The 21,028-nt window shown below is 42.1% G+C and overlaps 1 protein-coding gene across 1 annotated transcript in view; it reads left to right on the top strand.

The window, feature by feature from the left end:
- The window catches only part of ORC1 (origin recognition complex subunit 1), a 29,935-nt gene extending 10,092 nt beyond the window's left edge, over positions 1-19,843 (top strand). Inside the window, exons 7-18 of the mRNA XM_060005126.1 lie at positions 1,853-2,222; positions 3,122-3,226; positions 3,834-4,029; positions 6,506-6,603; positions 7,175-7,276; positions 7,703-7,874; positions 8,626-8,733; positions 9,001-9,150; positions 9,847-9,966; positions 14,608-14,777; positions 15,323-15,410; positions 19,507-19,843. Of these exons, the coding sequence (XP_059861109.1) occupies positions 1,853-2,222; positions 3,122-3,226; positions 3,834-4,029; positions 6,506-6,603; positions 7,175-7,276; positions 7,703-7,874; positions 8,626-8,733; positions 9,001-9,150; positions 9,847-9,966; positions 14,608-14,777; positions 15,323-15,410; positions 19,507-19,701 (1,874 nt within the window). The 3' untranslated portion in view covers positions 19,702-19,843. The remainder of the gene's footprint in view (positions 1-1,852; positions 2,223-3,121; positions 3,227-3,833; positions 4,030-6,505; positions 6,604-7,174; positions 7,277-7,702; positions 7,875-8,625; positions 8,734-9,000; positions 9,151-9,846; positions 9,967-14,607; positions 14,778-15,322; positions 15,411-19,506) is intronic.
- Positions 19,844-21,028: the final 1,185 nt, after the last annotated feature.

Here is a 21,028-nt window from a genome sequence, read left to right as displayed (position 1 = left end):
TGTAAAAATCAACAGATAAATCAAAACACACACAGACATATATACACACAGTCATATACAAACATGCATATAATTTTTATTTTATTATCGTTTTATTTCCCATTCTTTCTTACCCAGTAGGGTATTATACTGGATGTATTCTTTTCCATTTTAACTTTTTTCACTAATGATATATCTGAAAGCTACTCCATGGCTGTTCTGAGAGCTCATCCTCATCCTATTATGTGTCCTCAATTTTTCTGTTTATGTGCCAAGCTCATTGAGTATAAGTTATTTGCATTCTTGATAGCTCCTTAGTAGGAGCTATCAAGAATGCAAATGTTTAGGAGCTGAATATAAACATATAAACCATTTTGGAAATGCAGAAGACTACTAGAGAAATAATTTGTAATACCACCATTTAGAAATAATTGAGTGTTTTTTTCACTGTTGATTTTGTAGGACCTTGAAAGTTAGGGTAAAAAATTTAAACTTGACACAGTTACATAATTAGATGAGGCAGATATGATGAAAATATTTTGGATTGTTTTTGACAGAAAGATGGGGAAATGAGGCATGAGGGAGACTAGGACTTTGGGACATTTTTACATTAATCTAGACATGAGTTACCCTCGTATTTACCACACAGGTACTAGATGACTTCTTACCTTGTCTGCAGCTATTCCACACACACCCTGTGCTGTGACTAAAGTGAACTCCTCTGCCCAGTGCTTTCCTGCCTCGTTGCCTTAGCTCACATCAATCTCATTTATTCTCTTCACTTATTCCCCTCCTTCCCCTTTCAACTCTGTTGAAATTTTGCCTTTCTCTCAAGGTCTGTCTCAAAAGCCATGTTTATTAGCACTTAGGTGCTTTAGGACAATTTTTAAACTTCATACTATAGACGTTTATGTGTATCATCTGCCCTGTTACTTTTGGCTGCGTTGGGTCTTCGTTGCTGCATGCGGGCTTTCTCTAGTTGCAGCAAGCAGGGGCGACTCTTCATTTTGGTGCACGAGCTTCTCATTGCGGTGACGTCCCTTGTCGCAGAGCAAGGGCTCTAGGCACGTGGGCTTCAGTAGTTGCAGCTCGCAGGCTCAGTAGTTGCAGCATGCGGGCCCTAGAGCATATGGGCTTCAGTAGTTGTGGTGTGCAGGCTCAGTAGTTGTGGTGCACGGGCTTAGTTGCTCGGCAACATGTGGGATCTCCCCAGACCAGAGATCGAACCCATGTCCCCTGCATTGGCAGGCAGATTATTAACCACTGAGCCACCAGGGAAGTCCCACATATCTTTTAATAGCTCAATTGCTATCTGTGAATGAATGTCCAGGTTCTTGGTGCCTTTGGTCATGGTGAGAGAGGAGCAGATCCAAATGTGGCTCTGTGTATTCTTAGAACCCAGTTGGTTACCCCCCACCCGCACCCCCGGGGACCCATCTTCTCTCTGTTGGTAGATATAATCTGGGTTAAGAAAAATCTAGGACTTGGTATTACTCAACAGAGTCATTGGTATAAATTTTTTCAGATGCTGTTGAATGGGACCTGAGGATGTGCAGTATCACCCTGGTTGAGACCCACTCTTCTGGTAGATTACTTCACAGAAAACCTGACCTGAACATTTATCTATAAAAGCTGATTTAACTGTTGACTTATGGTTCTAGCTAGCAAAATTACTCGTAGAATTCAAGAGAGAGACTAAAAATAATAAGAGCTACCTGGCGCAGGAAAAGAAAGCATAGAATAATTCAAAATATGGATAACTCATGTTTTTGTATCACTCAGTGAATGAGTTTATCTATAAAGATATTAGGGGTGTATATAGTGCTAGCTATAAAATTCACACATTGTCTATGGTGATTTCTCTTGAACTTAGGTTTCCCTAGGACACATAACACTAGGATTTCCCAGCAGGCTTCATGGGCCTCGTTGGAGTCTCCTGGAAGAATGAAACGGAAAGTGGCCTTCTCTGAGATCACCTCGCCTTCAAAGAGGTCTCAGCCTGATGGTCCTCAGAACTCGTCTGCAGCTCTGAAAACCCCAGAGAAAGCTGGAGAGATTCAGCAGTGTTGGGCCGAGGATGACAAGAAGGCTTCACCTGATGGTTGCATGATCCTGAGAACTCGAGTCCCAGCTTTGAAAATGACAGAGACTAGTGAAGAAAGAACATTTACTCCTGTCAGGGGGGGACAGAAATCCTTGGTGGTGCCTTCTGTGATTCTGAAACCAGAAAACATCAAAAAGAGGTAACTGGGGATGCTTCCCTGCCTCCCACAGAGCAAATCGAGATCCTTCACATGATGTGAAAAGTGTGTGTCACAGCTGATAAATCTGCCTGTGTCACAGAATCACCAGCTTTTCCAAAATACAGATATCTAAGCCTTTCCCTAGATGTAGGAAGTCAACCTCCAAGCGTTGGGCCCAGGAATCTGCATTTTGAGGTGCTCTTTGGGTGATTCTGATATACCCAGCTGTCCTTTGGGGATCACGGCTCCAGAAGATAATTTCCCAAACCTGAACTGCTTCACAGTCCTGGATTTCATTACTTGCTGTGGCTCTTTGCCACATTTTAACAGTGATTTTCTTAGGTTTTTGGGTTTTTTTTCTTTTAAACTGGAAGCCATTTTCAGATACATACAGTACAAGAAGATAATGCATCTAGAAAAGACTGCAGTTTGACATTGGGCAATGTTTATAAATAATGGGCTGCACAGGGAATGTGACGAGCCTGAAATGGCAATGTTTCCTGCTCAGAAACTGCAGCCCTGGCTTAACCTAGTTTGCTTGATAAATGCTTTGTATTGAAAATATGGCTGCATTTCTGCTAACCTTGAGTGGACAGTAAATCCACCGATATGTCAGAAATTAAAAAAGGATAAGAAACTCTGCCTAGGATTAGTATGTTCTGATCTCTAGTTGGGAGAGGTGATGAGTCTGATTTAAATGATAAGCTTTTGGCAAACTTTAATCTCTGGGTTTGAGTCAAACTTCAGTTACAAACTTTTTAGCACAGTGTGATTAGATCCTTCCAAAGTAGCTGCAGAAAGAATAGGAGCCAGTCAGGCTACCTGACTATCTTCTAGTCCCGCTGCTGATCCCTGGTGCCCCAAACTGCTTTCCATAACCTTGCTGTGGTATCTCGCAGGGAGGCCAAAGAACCAGTTCAGGATGAAGCTACCTCTACTCCCCGTTGTCGAATCCGCAGAAAGAGCTCTCTCTTGACTTTGAATCGGATTAGGCAGCAGCTTAGGTAAGACTGCTGCTTGGCAGGCATAAAAACATCCTGCCATTTGTGAAATCTATAATCCTATTTCTTAAATCCTCTTTTTATTTCTTGTTTGTTGTTTGCTAATCCATGGAAATTCTCCTTTACCTAGTATGTCTGGAATTATGTTAATTTCACATAAACGTCATAGTTTGAAAGAGGCAAGAAACACTGCCCTGGCCTTAGGTGGCTCCCAGGGCCCCATCATCATCACACCCAGCAAGACTGTTAGTGTGGTGCCTAAGGGCATGAACTTTGATTCTGATAGACTTGGATTTGAACCTGGGCTTTGTCATTTACTATCTGTGTAACCTTGGGAAGTTTACTTAACATTTCTAAACCTTGGATTCCTCATCTATAAAATGGGAATAATAATAAACAAGTCACAAAGTTTTGCAGGGTTTAATGAGATAATATAAATAAAGCCCTTAATAGAGCTTTGCGGTAGCAAGAGCCCAAGAAGAGGAGCACATCTGAAATTGCTCCGTTGCAGGAGAGACTGCAATACCTCGAATCCACACTGATCTGTTAGGAGCTTCTTATGTAGACTTCAGACATCAAATATCAGAAAATAATGTGTCCTACCATTCAGGTTTTTAGGTAATAGTAAAACTGACCAAGAAGATGAAGAGTTTCTGCCGGTAGCCGAGATTTCAGACTCTGACAGTGAGGAGGAAGAGGCTTCCACACCCCCTCTTCCAAGGAGAACACCCAGCAGTGTGTCCAGGAACCTACGCTCTTCCATGAAGTCATCCTTACAGACCCCCTCCAAGACACCAAAGAAAACCGTAAGGTTCTTTTAGGTTTATTTCTCGTAATTTAGAAATTGTGGTGACTGAGGTCACACAACTAATAACAGCTGGGTTTTGAGCATAGGTCTGTCATATTCAAAGCTATGCCACTTGGAGTATTCATGGAGGAAAGGTTCTTTTTCTTTTTTTTTAATTTAATTTTTATTTTATATTGGGGTATAGTTGATTTACAATGTTGTGTTTCAGGTGTACAGCAAGTGGTTCAGTTTTATATATATATATATATATATATATATATATATATATATATATATATATATATATATATATACATATATCCATTCTTTCTTAGATTCTTTTTCCATATAGGTTATTACAGAGTATTGAGTAAAGTTCCCTGTGTATTCATGGAGGAAAGGTTCTACGTGAACCCTAGGACTGAAAATGAACCCAGTAGACAGTGATAAAATTTGAGTCCAAGTTCCTTTTAAGATACGGAACCAAATGGCCAAGAGCCAGACTGCCTGAGGGAAGGACAAGAACTGTAAGAACGGACTCCTCAGTCTTTGCATTTCCCTTGAAAGCTGGCAGAGGGCTTTGTGTGTAGTCAGTGCTCAGTGGGTATTGAATCCAGGGCTGCTGAGCCGTGTCATTGGTTTTGTTGTGCCACTCAGTGCACTTGAGGAATAGGGAGCACTACTAGGTGTTGGTAATGAATTGTGTGAAACATGGAAGAGGTAAATGGATGTCTCTCTGCTTTCTGTGGAACTTTAGCAGAGCATTGAAAGCTATTAAGAAAAGAGGGTCTTACTGTGTTTAAACATGTTTGAGAAATGTTTGGATTAAACAAAGTTAAATTGGTTTCATTATCACATGACTTTTCAAGGCCATTAACTTATTAGTGTTATTGTGAGGGCATTAGTATATTAGGAAACATTTTTCGTACAGCATCTTGTTCTTTAGAACAATTTAGAAATGCCTAATTAGGGACCTTTCTAAAGCTGATCTCCATTTTCCCATATCAAGAAAAATGTGATTGGGCTTGGGTTGAAGTCAAAGAAAAGACCTTTAGGGAAGGAAATCCAATAGATCGGCTTTGGACGAGGCAGTCTTGTAGAATAGCTCACCCGGATGATCTGGTTTGATTGCATCTCCTGGGTCCCACCCAGAAGAAGGGATTTAGGGGCGGGGCGGGGGCCTCTTTAGCATAATAAAAAAGTCAGAAGTCCACTTTTTTTTCTTAAAAAAAACCTTCTCAGCAAGGTTTGTTATTATTTTCCTGTTTTCTCCAGAGTTAATAGATGTTAAGCTGTTAACAGGGTCTAAATGCTGTTCTGCGTTTGGGAAGAGGTGTAGAGACTATCACTTTATAGCTTGGCTACAAGCAGAGGGTGGGTAGGTGAAATGCCCCCACAAAAGGGAGTGCTTTGTGGAAACACCATGAATACTACTGGGTAGCAGGCCTGCTCTAATGAACCAGCAGCAAGGAAAAAAAGAGAATGGTGAAATCGGTCTGTGGGCCTAAACTGAATGACCCTATGGTTCGAAGTGGAAAAATCTAGGGAGGTTTCTTCCAGTACTGTGTAGTGGATCGTGGAAGTTCTGAGCTAAAGATTGACCATATTTTCAAAGAAGGCTAGAGGAAGATGTTTTTTATTTATATTTTTTAAAGATGCTTTTTTATTTTAATCAGTGAATGCAACTCGTGGGGGCGGAATAGAGGAGGATCTTAGGAATCAAACCCAGTTTATGCTGCTACTGTACCCTATTTGGGCAGAGTATTTAGGATTTTTTAATAATTTGCCTTTCTTTGAAGATAGTATTTTACTTTGAAAAGTATTTAATCCATACTTTTATTCATTCTTTCCTCAGACTGACATTGTTTTCAAATCCTAATACTATAGTAAATTAGAAATAAGAAATTGTGTTTGGACGATGAACAAAATGTATATGTAATGTAGGAGAGAAAGGGAGAATCTTGGTAATTTATACAGGAAGGAACTAAGAGGAATTCACGACCTCTTTTTATCAGCTCATCACGAATCAGATTTGCTGATGCATCCTGGATGGAGTTTTGCTTTGTTTTTTCCTTCTGAAATATGTTCTGTCTCTCTCTTTTTTTATTTTGGAGTATAGGTGATTTACAGTGTTGTGTTAGTTTCAGGTGTACAGCAAAGTGATTCAGTTATACATATACATATATCCATTCTTTTTCAGATTCTTTTGCCATATAGGTTATTTTTTATTTTATTTTATTTTTTGCAGTACCCGGGCCTCTCACTGTTGTGGCCTCTCCCACTGCGGAGCACAGGGCCTAGCCACTCCGCAGCATGTGGGATCTTCCCAGACTGGGGCACGAACCCGTGTCCCCTGCATTGGCAGGCGGACTCTCAACCACTGCGCCACCAGGGAAGCCCTACCATATAGGTTATTACAGAATATTGAGTAGAGTTCCCTTTACTCTGCAGTAGGTCCTTGTTGATTATCTAAATGTTCTGTCTTTTGAATACAGCCCGAGCCCAGAACACCACGTCACGCCACTCCCCGGATCCGCAGCCGAAACCTGGCTGCCCAGGAGCCCGCCAATGTGCTGGAGGAGGCCCGGCTGAGGTGACGCCGCTCGGGGGCCCCTGCTTTCATTCAGATGAACTGGGAGTGCTTTGTAGTCATTGGTGTACATAATAAAGGTAGAGAGTAAGATGAACGTGTGTGTCTAGAAAGAAGAAACCTCAAGCAGTGTCTGGGTGACCTACTGTGGACAGGCTCTGGGAGGAGTCTGCAGTCCACTGCCACCACTTTCTCAGGGTTGGAAGGTGATGAGTCAGGACACTGCTTCTCAGTTGCGGTACCCTTTAGAACTGCGTGGGGACTTTTTCAAAATACATAAGCCTAGATCCTGCCAGAAATCAGCTGAATCAGAATCTCATGTGGGATGAGGTCCACCCATGTGATTTGAGGAGCCTCCCCAGGTGATATGTACTCTTAGTTAGAAGCACTGAGTTGGGTGATTTGTCTGGGTAGAGAAAGGCCAAATGAAGAAGTTTAAGAATGAAGGCATTCCCTTGGATGTGAGATTAAGGTTTCAAATAGAAACTATAGATAAATCTTTTCCATTTATTATTCAGTAGATAGTAAAATGCTTCTGAAGTCCTCCTTTTCTCTCATTTACCACCAACTTTAGACTGCATGTTTCTGCTGTACCTGCGTCTCTTCCCTGTCGGGAACAGGAATTCCAGGACATATACAACTTTGTGGAAAGCAAACTCCTTGACCATACTGGAGGGTGAGTCATGTTGAGGAAGCAGGATGCTCAGGGCAGAAGGCCCTGCTAGCGTACCACCTCAGGTGCTGTAGTTCACCCAAGCGGGCTTTCCCTGGTGTCAGAACAGGCAAGGCCATTGCTGAAGCCTAAGCTTCTGAAGCAGTTTTTGTTGTCAAAGTAATTCTATAGAATTCTGTCTTACAGAGAAAATGACACTGGCCTTTTTTGGGTGGGCACTTGGCATACAGCATTGCTTATAGAATGAATGGTTCTATATAAACAGGTCCTGCTCTGATCAGCTTCCAAGGATGGTCCTTACTGCTCCCACCTCCACATTTCAGGGGCCTGTGTCCTTCCTTCAGCACACATTCTCATACTCATTCATAACTGATGATAGTGTAAGGCAGCTGCACAGACCTAGCCCGGGGTCTTCTCTTCTTGCCCCAGGTGCATGTACATCTCCGGGGTCCCTGGGACAGGGAAGACTGCCACCGTACACGAGGTGATACGCTGCCTGCAGCAGGCATCCCAAGCAAATGATGTTCCTCCCTTTCAATACATTGAGGTCAATGGCATGAAGCTGACAGAGCCCCACCAAGTCTATGTGCAAATCTTGCAGGTGAGCAACGCTGTTTGGGCTTTTTGTTTTGGTTTTTTTGGTTTGTCTTTTGGTCTTTGGGTTTTTTTGGCCCCACGGCTTGCAGAATCCTAGTTCCCCGACCAGGGATCAAACCCAGGCCCTCGGCAGTGAAAGCACGGAGTCTCAGCCACTGGACTGCCAGGGATTCCCCTGTTTGGGCTTTTTGGAAAATACAGTTTCTGGGTGGCACATGAAAAGGGAAAGGTTTACTTAATTTTGTGCATATTACATGTTCACAACTTGCCAAGCATTGTCCTTGGTGTAGAGGTAGCAAGGACAAAGAAGGCAGAATTCCTACCCTCAAGGACCTTGAAGTCTAGGAGCTGGATAGGAATTTCTGGAAGCTAGTACTTACCAACATGGTGAAAAACATTTGTACACAGCGGGCATTGTGGCAAACCGGAAAAGGGGTCAGAGGTAGGCCGAAGTTTGCATCTCACTTTTTCATTCATTAGCTGTTATCTTGGAACAAGCAATGTCCAGTTACAGAGTCACACACTAATGATTTTGGAGGGGCTTCTGGGGCCAGCCTGTGGCCCATTTGCATTTCAAACACTATTGTCTCTTGGTGCCTTCTCTTCTCCTTCCAGTGGAGGGCAGAGGGTAGGATACTGAAGTCCTCAGGCTGAATAGCTTCCTCTATATGCAGATTTAACTTTAAGCCCAGGGGAGTAAAGTCCTTACAGTTCACCACACATTCCCCCACCCACCCCGCCCCACCGCAATGCAGAAGCTGACGGGTCACAGGGCAACAGCTCACCACGCGGCAGAACTGCTGGCTAAGCGATTCCGCACTCGAGGGTCCTCTCAGGAAACCACTGTGCTGCTTGTGGATGAGGTAAGGAGGTGCCCACGGAAGGACCGGAGAGGAAGTGGCGTGGCACTTGATTGCAATGTTCCGGGAGCAAATACTGGGCGGGCGGCAAGTCCTGGCTCCCTTCACTTTGGCCCATTCTCTGGTGGTGAGAGGCATGTGTCCATTGACGTCCTTGCTGGTGGTGTGACCTGAGAGCACCTGAAGCTAAAGCAGTGGTAACAGGCTTCCCTCCGGGGCCCCGGCTCCGTCTCTGTGGTTGACCCTGCGTCTCTCTCCGTCTCCTGGCAGCTCGACCTTCTGTGGACTCAGAAACAAGACGTAATGTACAATCTCTTTGACTGGCCCACTCACAAGGAGGCCCGGCTTGTGGTCCTGACCATTGCCAACACCATGGATCTGCCAGAGCGCATCATGATGAACCGGGTGTCCAGCCGACTGGTAGGGCCCTTCTCAAGCTGTTCTTACAGACCCATAAGCTGGGCCAAGGGTTTCTCCAAAAATGAAAACATAGGACTCTAAAATAAATAGGAAAAGTAAGAAATGTGATTTCTGAAATTCTTATAATTACTAAGTTGGAATTAAATATGTCACCACTGCATGGCTTTCTGCAAACCTATCTTCTTGGTGTTCTGCTACCTTTGCACTCTTAAACTGCACAGAACCCTAAAGGTTTAATTATTTAAAAAAATACTTAAGTGCTTACCCTTGTCAGCCAGTGTTAGATGCACAGAGTATGGCTGTGAATGGGGCAGACACAGTCTCTGCCCTTGTGGACCTTGTGGTTCAGCAGGAGTGACACCGGGAGCCAAGCTGGTGCATGTTGTAGAGGTGAAGATCGTCCCACCCACTCTGACGAGAGCACCTCTGCTCAGATCTACTTGTAAATGATTCCAGTAGAATAGAAGATTCTTTTAAGCTAAATGAAAAAACAGTCGAGAGCTACTGCCCTACAGGATCCCACAGGCCATTGTCAGTAACAAAAGGAGCTGGAAGCAGTGGTAGTCCTGGGATGAAATGTGTAAATTGTTACATGGGACTTGGAAATCAGGTTTGGGGACTTGCAGGTGGCTTTCCACCAGGACTATTGGAGTGGGAAATCCGTGAACTTGTTCCTCTGTCATCTTGACTCCCCAGGGTCTAACCAGGATGTCCTTCCAGCCCTATACTCACAGCCAACTGCAACAGATCCTGGTGTCCCGACTCAAACATTTAAAGGCCTTTGAGGATGATGCCATCCAGTTGGTAGCCAGGAAGGTAAGTCGCCTTTGGGGAGCTCCTAGTCACACCGACAGTTTTTGCTGAGTACCTGCCCATGTGAGGCCCTATGCTGGGTGCTCTGGAGATGAAGAAAAAATTAGGAAGTCCTGTAAAAACAAATACCAAAACATAGAAACAAAATTCTGAAAAATTCCTTAACCTTCTTATTGTATAACTAATTAGAAGGCTCTGAGTATGGTGGGCTTATATACAAGTGAAGATTAATTGATTCAGGGAGCTTTGAAAAAGGGCAACGTAGTGAGTGAGGTAGACAAACCTGGTTTGAATTCTGGCTCTAATACTTTAATAAGCATGTGGAAGTTACAGAAAAGTTACTTAAAAACTTCCTGGGCTTCAGTTTTCTTCTCTGAAAAATGGGAATAATAATAGTTACCTCATAGGGTCATTGTGAGAATTAAATGAGACCATGTCTGTAATGTACCTAGCAGGGTGCATGTTCCATGGTAGATATGAAGTGTGGGATGCCTACCCCCTCCAGCTTACTGGGAGAATGCCAACTGAGATTCCACTAAGACTTCTCCGAGGCTGCTGAGGAACAACTCAGGGTAAATGTCCACCTTGAGCTGAATGAAAGACACCACACATCCACAGTATTTCAGCACTTAAAAACAGTTATAAACGTATTTCTAGTTTCTTACTGGAAACGATGTGAACTCTGAATGCCTATAGCAGCAACACACGTCTGTAACACCTGTTCAAAGCTGGGTACTATTAGGGTCAGAGGTGAGCGAGATATGGTGTTTATCTCCAAGCTTTGCTTTCTAGGAGAGAGATCCTCAAAGTTACTATCTAACCCTTCTGTTGGTAGAGTTTTCCACCTCTGCAATCATGCTATTTCTAAAAGTTCTTTTTTTTCCTCTGAATGGTCCTTTTATATACCATCCTACTTATTTGAGGTTGTTTTCTCCCTTTTCCTCTAAGATGCTTTGTCTGTTGGTTTTGGTCTCTATCCTGCATCGTTAGACTTTCCTCAGCTGCCATTGTGGTCCGCTGAGGTCTAAGGGTGGAGATTACAGAGCTGATTGGGAGCTCTGAGTATATAAGTGGGGCTTGTTCATCGAGAGCTTCGCTGAGGGGTAATCTGATTGGGCCAATTTCAATATCTTTAGTTTATTCCCATATTTTCTGGGATAGTCAGATTTCAAAGAGTAGGCTTCCCCTGTCCTGCCTGCAGGGCAGTGTTCTAGGATCAGGGGAGGTGGGCTGGAGTCAGGGAGGGTGGAGGTCTTCAAATTCAGCATGCAAATAGTAACCATCTATATTTAGTAAGGGACATCCCCTCCTCTGCAACAATACCTAGTGTTACTCGTCCAGAGACTTTTTTGTTTATCCTTGCTTGAGAGTAAATTTCTGGTCTCCTGCCATGGTACATAAGAGGGATAATCTCGGGGGCAAAGAGTTTTATGGAAACAGTACAAATTACCAAGGCACAAAATTTTCTCACAGAGCCCTAAACCCTCCCTCAGTGGCCCTGATGTTCACCAACAGCATGAAATGGGGGAGAGGTCTAGGGCAAGGGTCAGCAAACTTTCTGTGAAGGGCCAGTAGTAAATGTTTTAGGCTTTCTGGGCCATAATGGTCTGTCAGCACTATTCAACTCTGCCTTTGCATTGTGAAAGCAGCCATGTATTATATGATATGTAAACAAATGCACATAGCTGTGTTACAATAAAACTTTATTTACAAAAACATGTGGTAGGCCATAGTTTGCTGACTCCTGATCTAGGGCATCCATTTCTTAACTTTCAACCAGTCCTCTTTATTTTAGCCAAACTTCCCCCTTTACCTCCAGTTCCAGTATCACTAACTCCTGAGCATTTTGAAGATTTTTAGTGTAACTTAGGTTTGTTCTTGGATTCCTCACTGCGGGCTTAGGAATGGGCTTTCTCAGTCTGCTAGGTTAACCAGTACCCTGCCACTTCTTTCCAACTTTCAGAATTATATTGTTTACTGCTCTCGAGTTGCTTCCTTTTCTTATTTAGGGTTCTTTTGGTCTTTAAATAAGGTTTCAGAAGACTTCAAACTTGGCTGCTGCTTTTACCCAAAACTCTTGCCTGTAATTTCAAACCTTTCTTTTATTTCTTAACATAGAAACATACCTATATTGTTCATCTTACGATATCTGAAGTCTTTGTAGGTTTACTTCTGTTGATTGCTGATTCACATGTCTGTATGGCCTTGTTTCCTTGTTTTTTGTGTCTTGATTTTTTTTTTTTTTTAACTGTATACTCATGTTTCTTAAGAGCTTTATCTGAGAGTTGATTGAGGCCTGGGCTGAAGTTGAATTCATTTAGTTTGTTTGTGCTTCTGTCAGTTACTGAGGGGCACTACCAACTGGGACCATTTTTAAACAAAATTCTCTACCTGAGGTTTTTAGGAGAACATAAATTTGGGGTACAAATCCATGTGAGGGCTTGTGGTTGCAAAGACTCGGTGAGTTTTTGTCACCCTACACCCACCTAACGCCAAGGTCACAACAGGCCATTTTTCTTGCCATCCCTTCTGCATGATAAGTCTTTCACTCACCCTCATACTGGAGGTTGGGTCCCAAGTTTATGCAAGGTCTTTTCTTAGATTCCATGTTGGGTGGCCCCAGCTTTTTCTTTTGTCTCCCTCACCCCAGAAGCAGTCAAAAAGAGTGCTTATGGTCGCCAAGGTTCACAGGTACCCTCAGAGTGGGAAGTGCTTTGGGTGTTTTCTAGTCTCCCAGGGTCACCTGTCCACTTTGATTCTAGGCCTCTGAGCAGCCCTTGAGTCCCTGCTATTAACCACTGTATGGTGCTGCTTCACACAGAGGAAAGGAGTGATAGGGCGGAAACATCCCCAGGACATCCTCACCAGCTGAATATGGGAGATTAGAAGGAGGGAATAATATACGCTGGTGCTCATGTTTCCGTCTTGGGTTATTGGAAAAGTGATTTTTGTTTTGAATGTCTTATATTTGAATTCTGAAAACAGAAATAGACACAAAACATTTAAAAACTCCTATAATCCTGTCTGTCATACTGAGTGAAGTAAGTCAGAAAGAGAAAAACAAATATTGTATATTAATGCATATATGTGGAACCTAGAAAAATGGTACAGATGAACCTATTTGCAGGGCAGGAATAGAGATGCAGATGTACAGAGCGGACATGTGGACACGGTGGAGGGGTGGGGTGGGGAGGATGGGATGAACTGGGAGACTGGGATTGACATAAATACACTACCATGTGTAAAACAGATAGCTAGTGGGAACCTGCTGTATAGCGCAGGAAGCTCAGCTTGGTGCTCTGTGATGACCTAGATGGGTGGGATGGCGGGGGAGGGAGGTCCAAGAGGGAGGGAATATATGTATACATGTATTCACTTCGTTGTACAGCAGAAACTAACACAACATTGTAAAGCAACTATACCCCAATTGAAAAAAGAGTCAAAAAATAAAAAAATAAAATCTCCTATAATCCCACTTCCCAGAAATGACTCCTTTTAATGTCTTAGTTTTTGGTGTGTGTATGCCTGCGCATGCATGTATGTGTATGCCTATACGCTTTGCTTTTTTAAACTTAATGTTTTATAATTGGAAGAAAATAGTTACTTTGGGACGCTATCAGGCAGGATGTCATCGCCTGCGATGGTTGTCAGGCGAATGATGGGGTTGCTGGCAAGCACTGGGAATATACAAACAGAAATCCTTGCAGGCAATGGTGACTCCAGGAGTTCCCGCAGTTAAATTTAAAATGCAAGAGCCCTCCTATGTCATCTTGGGAGAGAGTATAGGATTCCCCGTAAAGGGAGCCCAGCCTCTGTGCACATGGAAAGGAAGGCAGGCACAAAAGCAGAGCCATTGGCATGGGGGGTTGGTCTAATTCATCTAACCACAGATTGCTCTGGGTCCTCCAGCTTCATGGCTTCCTTCCCTCTTGATTCTGGTTCATTTAGCCATTGACCAGGTAGTTTCCAAAATTCATTACATGCTGTGAGGGAGGCTCAGGCTGTGGCTTTTTTTTTTTTTTTCCCGGTACGCGGGCCTCTCACTGTTGTGGCCTCTCCCATTGTGGAGCACAGGCTCCGGATGCGCAGGCTCAGCGGCCATGGCTCACGGGCCCAGCCGCTCCGCAGCATGTGGGATCTTCCCGGACCGGGGCACGAACCCGTGTCTCCTGCATCAGCAGGCGGACTCTCAACCACTGCGCCACCAGGGAAGCCCCAGACCGTGGCTTTATCTCCAAAATAGGCTCCACCTCAGCCTCTTGGCTTTTTCTCTTCATGCAAGGAACAAGACCCTTGTGTCTCCAGATGGTTCAGTAATGATCTTGGGCCAAAGGTCTCTTCTTTTAGATTTCTTCATTTTTCTAATATTAAATAAAGTTGAGAATTTCTGTCTCTTCCATTCTGGAATTATCTGTAAGGCCAAGACAGAGGTGTGGTGTGGACTTGGGGGAAAAGTCCCGGACGGTATAATAATTTATATCTGAGCTCCCACCAGTTTCCCAGCCAGGGCCAAGTACTTAATTTCATGCTTAAGTCCATTCCCAGCCCTGCCCTTCCTTTTTATCTGAACACAGAATCAGTTGGTTTTTCTTCTGGGTTGAGACGGCAAGGGGATCTCGAGGAATAAAATGTTCCCTCTTGTAGGTAGCAGCCCTCTCTGGAGATGCACGACGCTGCCTGGACATTTGTAGGCGTGCCACAGAGATTTGTGAGTTCTCCTGCCAGAAGCCCGACTCCCCTGGCCTGGTCACTACAGCCCACTTGCTGGAAGCAGTAGAGGAGATGTTTTCATCGTCATACATCACTGCCATCAAGTAAGACGCTTCTGCTTCCTGACCCTGAACTTCCCTTGGAAGACCACTGGAGAGGGCCATGGAAGCATGCTTCCCTTTCAAAGCTTTTACTCATACAACCTGCATTTACTGACAGTGCTGTCCCTTTTCTTAAGAGGCATAGTCTAGTCAAAGAGACAGAAATGTAATCCTAGTATAATAGGAGAATAATTACCATGTATTGAGTTACACTATAGGTGTTTATGAAGTAAAGTGCTGTGGAAACAAGAAGAAGGAAGTAGCTACTTCTCTCACATTGAATGATACACTCAACCATGAAATGGGGGTGCTGGTACATGTCCAATATAGTCGCTGTGTTCCCTTACTTCCAAAGTGTTATTTTTCATATCATTTTGAGACTTTGAGGGGAAGGGAAATCCTTGCCAAATCATATAGGAATATAGGAGGAAATAGTCCCAAGTTTTTTTCTCTCTCTTCTCTAAAGACACAGAGAAGTTTTATTTGGCTTTCCTTGGGTTGGTGGTACAGCCACTTAGGAGAATTCACATCTCCTCATTTTCTTTAAGGAATTCCTCCGTTCTGGAACAGAGCTTCCTGAGAGCCATCCTTGCAGAGTTCCGTCGATCAGGACTGGAGGAAGCAACATTTCAACAGGTGATTGATCTACTTTTTAAAAAATCCTGTTTTGGTCTGGTGCCTTTAAAATATAATATGTGGGAATTTTAACCACTGTGTAATAGTCTGTCTCTATTTTGTGCCAACCTGATTATGCTAAAGAATATCAAACCAGCACCTATTTTTATGTGATATTTAATTGAGCTGCATGAGGAGAGACCATTAGCAAATGGTTTCTGCATATTAGATTGAGGCTTTACTATGTGCCAGATACTTTTCTGGGAGTGGGAGATTCAAAGATGAGCAAGACAAAAGTTGCTGCCCTGATACAGCTTATGGTGTAGTATGGGGCAAAGCTTTCAGAACAAGCCTTGTTTAAAAACAAATCACAACCATCACCCTGATACCAAATCCAGACAAAGATGTCACAAAGAAAGAAAACTACAGACCAATATCACTGATGAACATAGATGTAATAATCCTCAACAAAATACTAGCAAACAGAATACAACAGCACATTAAAATTATCATGTACCCTGATCAAGTGGGGCTTATCCCAGGAATGCAAGGATTCTTCAATATATGCAAATCAATCAATGTAATAAACCATATTAACAAATTGAAGGAGAAAAACCATATGATCATCTCAATAGATGCAGAAAAAGCTTTTGACAAAATTCAACACCTGTTTATGATAGAAACCCTCTAGAAAGTAGGCAAGAGGGAACTTAACCTGAACTTAATAAAGGCTATATATGACAAACCCACAGCCAACATTGTTCTTAATGGTGAAAAACTGAAAGCATTTCCACTAAGATCAGGAAAAAGACAAGGTTGCCCACTCTCACCACTGTTATTCAACATAGTTTTGGAAGTTTTAGCCACAGCAATCCAAGACGAAAAAGAAATAAAAGGAATCTAAATCAGAAAAGAAGTAAAGCTGTCACTGTTTGCAGATGACATCATACTATACATAGAGAATCCTAAAGATGCTACCAGAAAACTGCTAGAGCTAATCAATGAATTTGGTAAAGTAGCAGGATACAAAATTAATGCACAGAAATCTCTTGCATTCCTATACACTAATGATGAAAAATCTGAAAGAGAAATTAAGGAAACACTCCCATTTACCATTGCAACAAAAAGAATAAAATACCTAGGAATAAACCTACCTTGGGAGACAAAAGACCTGTATGCAGAAAACTATAAGACACTGATGAAAGAAATTAAAGATGATACAAACAGAAGGAGAGATATACCATGTTCTTGGACTGGAAGAATCAACATTGTGAAAATGACTGTACTACCCAAAGCAATCTACAGATTCAGTGCAATCCCTATCAAACTACCACTGGCATTTTTCACAGAACTAGGACAAAAAATTTCACAATCTGTATGGAAACACAAAAGACCCCGAATAGCCTAAGCAATCTTGAAAAATAAAAACGGAGCTGGAGGAATCAGGCTCCCAGACTTCAGACTATACTACAAAGCTACAGTAATCAAGACAGTACGGTACTGGCATAAAAACAGAAATATAGATCAGTGGAAAGGATAGAAAGCCCAGAGATAAACCCACGCACCTATGGTCACCTTATTTTTGATAAAGGAGGCAAGAATATACGACGGAGAAAAGACAGCCTCTTTAATAAGTGGTGCTGGCAAAACTGGACAGCTACGTGTAAAAGAATGAAATTAGAATACTCCCTAACACCATATACAAAAATAAACTCAAAATGGATTAGAGACCTAAATATAAGGCCAGACACTATAAAACTCTTAGAGGAAAACATAGGCAGAACACTCTGACATAAATCACAGCAAGATCCTTTTTGACCCACCTCCTAGAGAAATGGAAATAAAAACAAAAATAAACAAATAGGACCTAATGAAACTTAAAAGCTTTTGCACAGCAAAGGAAACCATATACAAGACGAAAAGACAACCCTCAGAATGGGAGAAAATATTTGCATGTGAAGCACCTGACAAAGGATTAATCTCCGAAATTTACAAGCAGCTCATGCAGCTCAATATCACAAAAACAAACAACCCAATCCAAAAATGGGCAGAAGACCTAAACAGACATTTGTCCAAAGAAGATATACAGATTGCCAACAAACACATGAAAGAATGCTCAACATCACTAATCATTAGAGAAATGCAAATCAAAACTACAATGAGGTATCACCTCACACCAGTCAGAATGGCCATCATCAAAAAATCTATAAACAATAAATGCTGGAGAGGGTGTGGAGAAAAGGGAGCCCTCTTGCACTCTTGGTGGGAATGTAAATTGATACAGCCACTATGGAGAACAGTATGGGGGTTCCTTAAAAAGCTAAAAATAAGAGGCTTCCCTGGTGGCGCCTGTGCTCTGCAACAGGAGAGGCCACAACAGTGAGAGGCCCGCGTACCGCAAAAAAAAAAAAAAAAAAAAAGCTAGAAATAGAATTACCATACGACCCAGCAATCCCACTACTGGGCATATACCCTGAGAAAACCATAATTCAAAAACAGTCATGTACCACAATGTTCATTGCAGCTGCATTTACAATATCCAGGACATGGAAGCAACCTAAGTGTCCATCGACAGACGAATGGATAAAGAAGATGTGGCATATACATATAATGGAATATTACTCAGCCATATAAAGAAATGAAATTGAGTTATTTGTAGTGAGGTGGATGGACCTAGAGTCTGTCATACAGAGTGAAGTAAGTCAGAAAGACAAAAATAAATACCGTATGCTAACACATATACATGGAATCTAAAAAAAAACAAATGGACAGGAATAAATACGCAGAAGTAGAGAATGGACCTGAGGACACGGGGAGGGGAAGGGTAAGCTGGGACGAAGTGAGAGAGTAGCATTGACATATGTACACTACCAAATGTAAAACAGATAGCTAGTGGGAAGCAGCTGCATAGCACAGGGAGAGCAGCTTGGTGCTTTGTGACCACCTAGAGGGGTGGTATAGGGAGGGTGGGAGGGAGACGCAAGAAGGAGGAGATATGGGGATATATGTATATGTATAGCTGATTCACTTTGTTATAAAGCAGAAACTAACACACCATTGTAAAGCAGTTATACTCCAATAAAGATGTTAAAAAAAAATCACAAAGATAAATCCAAACACTCTGAGAATAAGTTCAACTATATCAAGTAAAAGGAATCATTAGGGCTTGGGCCTTAGTGGTTTATTAAAGGTGTTTAAGTATATACCTGGGAGTTTGTATATCTGTGTGTATGAGTATGTTTTAGACAAATAGAGATGTCAGGAAAACATTTTCCTTCCAGCTGTTTATTTCCTTTAAGCTTTTCTTCTTTAAATTCTTTTTTTTTTTTTTTTGCGGTACGCGGGCCTCTCACTGTTGTGGCCTCTCCCGTTGAGGAGCACAGGCTCCGGACGCGCAGGCTCAGCGGCCATGGCTCATGGGCCTAGCTGCTCCGCGGCATGTGGGATCTTTCTGGACCGGGGCACGAACCCGTGCCCCCTGCATCGGCAGGCGGACTGTCAACCACTGCACCACCAGGGAAGCCCCTAAATTCTTTTTTTAAACATTTAGTCGCTAGTCATGTTTTGCACGTTTTTGTTTTTGTAAAGCCTGAGACCGCTCTTCTGCAGAGAGTGACCTGTATTCTCTCTAGGCCTTTGAGCTTTTCCAAGGGACATGCCTTGGCACCTGCTCACTGTTTCTGCCAAGGAAAATGCCCTTACAGCAAAATTTGACTTGAATTATGACAGTCTCAGTAGGAACACTCAGCCCCTGGAGATGAGGACTGTTTGTATAACTGTGACAGTTACTAAGCATATTATATCTATTAACTCATGAGGGATATTGTAGTATATTTAATAGATAAAACTGAAGCTCAAAAAGTGAAATAACTGGCTCGGGTTTCTTATTTAGGTAATTGGCAGAACCAGGGTTCAGACCTGCTGTTGTCTGATTCCGAGGCCAGTACTACATTCTGCCCCTGTGTTTGTGCCCCAGTGGGGCACCCTTGATGCCTTCTGGGGTACTGAGTATCCTGGAAAACAAGTGTCTCATTGTCCCAAAAGAAGAAATAATGATTGGATACAGACCCAGGACTACCTTCTGGCAGCTGACCTCAGGTTTGTTTTTTGTTTCTAGGTATACACTCAACACGTGGCACTGTGCAGGATGGAGGGTCTCCCGTACCCCACCATGTCAGAGACCATGGCGGTGTGCTCTCATCTAGGCTCCTGCCGCCTCCTCCTTGTGGAGCCCAGCAGGAATGACCTGCTCCTTCGTGTGCGGCTCAACGTCAGCCAGGATGACGTTTTATATGCACTGAAAGAAGAGTGAAGGGCTTCACAAGGAAGAACTGTGATCTGCTGTTTTTAAAGAGCCCTGTTTCCATTTCCTAAGCACATGGAATCATTGTAGCAAAGTATACTGAACAGCAATGACTGTCATGTATTTTGCAATTTTCCATTAAATCATTTGCTTTTTCTGGAGTGTTTGGCAAGTTTTATAGTCATTACAAACATCAAATTATAAAATGAAACCAACCTTCCTACACTAGGCCCTCTCTCTGGGTTTTATTTCTGTTAGTAGCCCTGACATTTATTTAATGGTAACATACCATGTATATAAATACAAGCACACAATTACGGTATCTATATAAAATAGTTCCAGGAGAGTAAGTAAGAAATTACTTATATTGGTTGCCTCTGGGAAAGAACTGGATGGCTACCTTCAGGGTTAGAGGAAGACATTCAGTGTATGTCATTATGTATCTCTTAACTTTTGAACAATGTGAGTGTAATATACTTAGCACATAAAAAGGAACTGCTGGAAATAATATCAGTAATAAATAATCCCTAGTAACAAATAGCTAGAAAATGGAATTTTTAAAAAGATACCATTTATCATAAAAACAAATCTTTAAATAAAAAATACTTAGATGGCACAGAATATATAAGGTACCTAGGAATAAATCTAATAAATGTAATTAATCTCTAAATAGAAATCAATTCCAATTAAAATCTTGGTAGGGTTTTTTGGTATAACTTTGCAAGTTAATTCTGATAAACCAACAATAGAACAAACTGACATCTAAAAACCTCATGTCAGCTACTGAGAAAATATATCATCCATGTCATAGTCCTGCCAGAAAGGTTTGACCTCAATCTACTGATGAGAAAAATTATCAGGTACATCAAAATTGAGGGAAAAATATTCACAAAGCAATGATTCCTCTTCAAAAATATTCATATCACAAAAGAAGAAAAAAATGGAGAAACTATTCTAAACTAAAGGAGACTAGAGAAATGAGAGCTAAATAGCTAAGTAGACTGTAAGAACCTCGATTGGGTCATGGATTTAAGAGATAAAAACAGTTATAAGCATTATTATGGACTATATTCATATTAGGTAATAGGATTATGTAAATGTTAAATTTTGTGGGTGTGATAAATTATTGTGGTTGTGTAGGAGAATGTCCTTGTTCTTAAGAGAATCATAAGACATTTATGAGTGAAATATAACATCTGCAACAAATTAAATAGCTCAAAAAATACATAGATACATATATTTATAACTGCTCGTAATGGACTAAGGATCAGTATCAGAATATTTTAAAGCATTATACAATAAGAAAAAGGAAAATGGGTAAATAAGGCATCCACAG

The sequence above is a fragment of the Delphinus delphis genome, chromosome 1 (assembly GCF_949987515.2).
Source record: "Delphinus delphis chromosome 1, mDelDel1.2, whole genome shotgun sequence".
Lineage (NCBI taxonomy): Eukaryota > Metazoa > Chordata > Mammalia > Artiodactyla > Delphinidae > Delphinus > Delphinus delphis.
The sequence above is the reverse complement of the archived record's forward strand: the minus strand, read 5'-3'. Positions and strand labels throughout refer to the sequence as shown.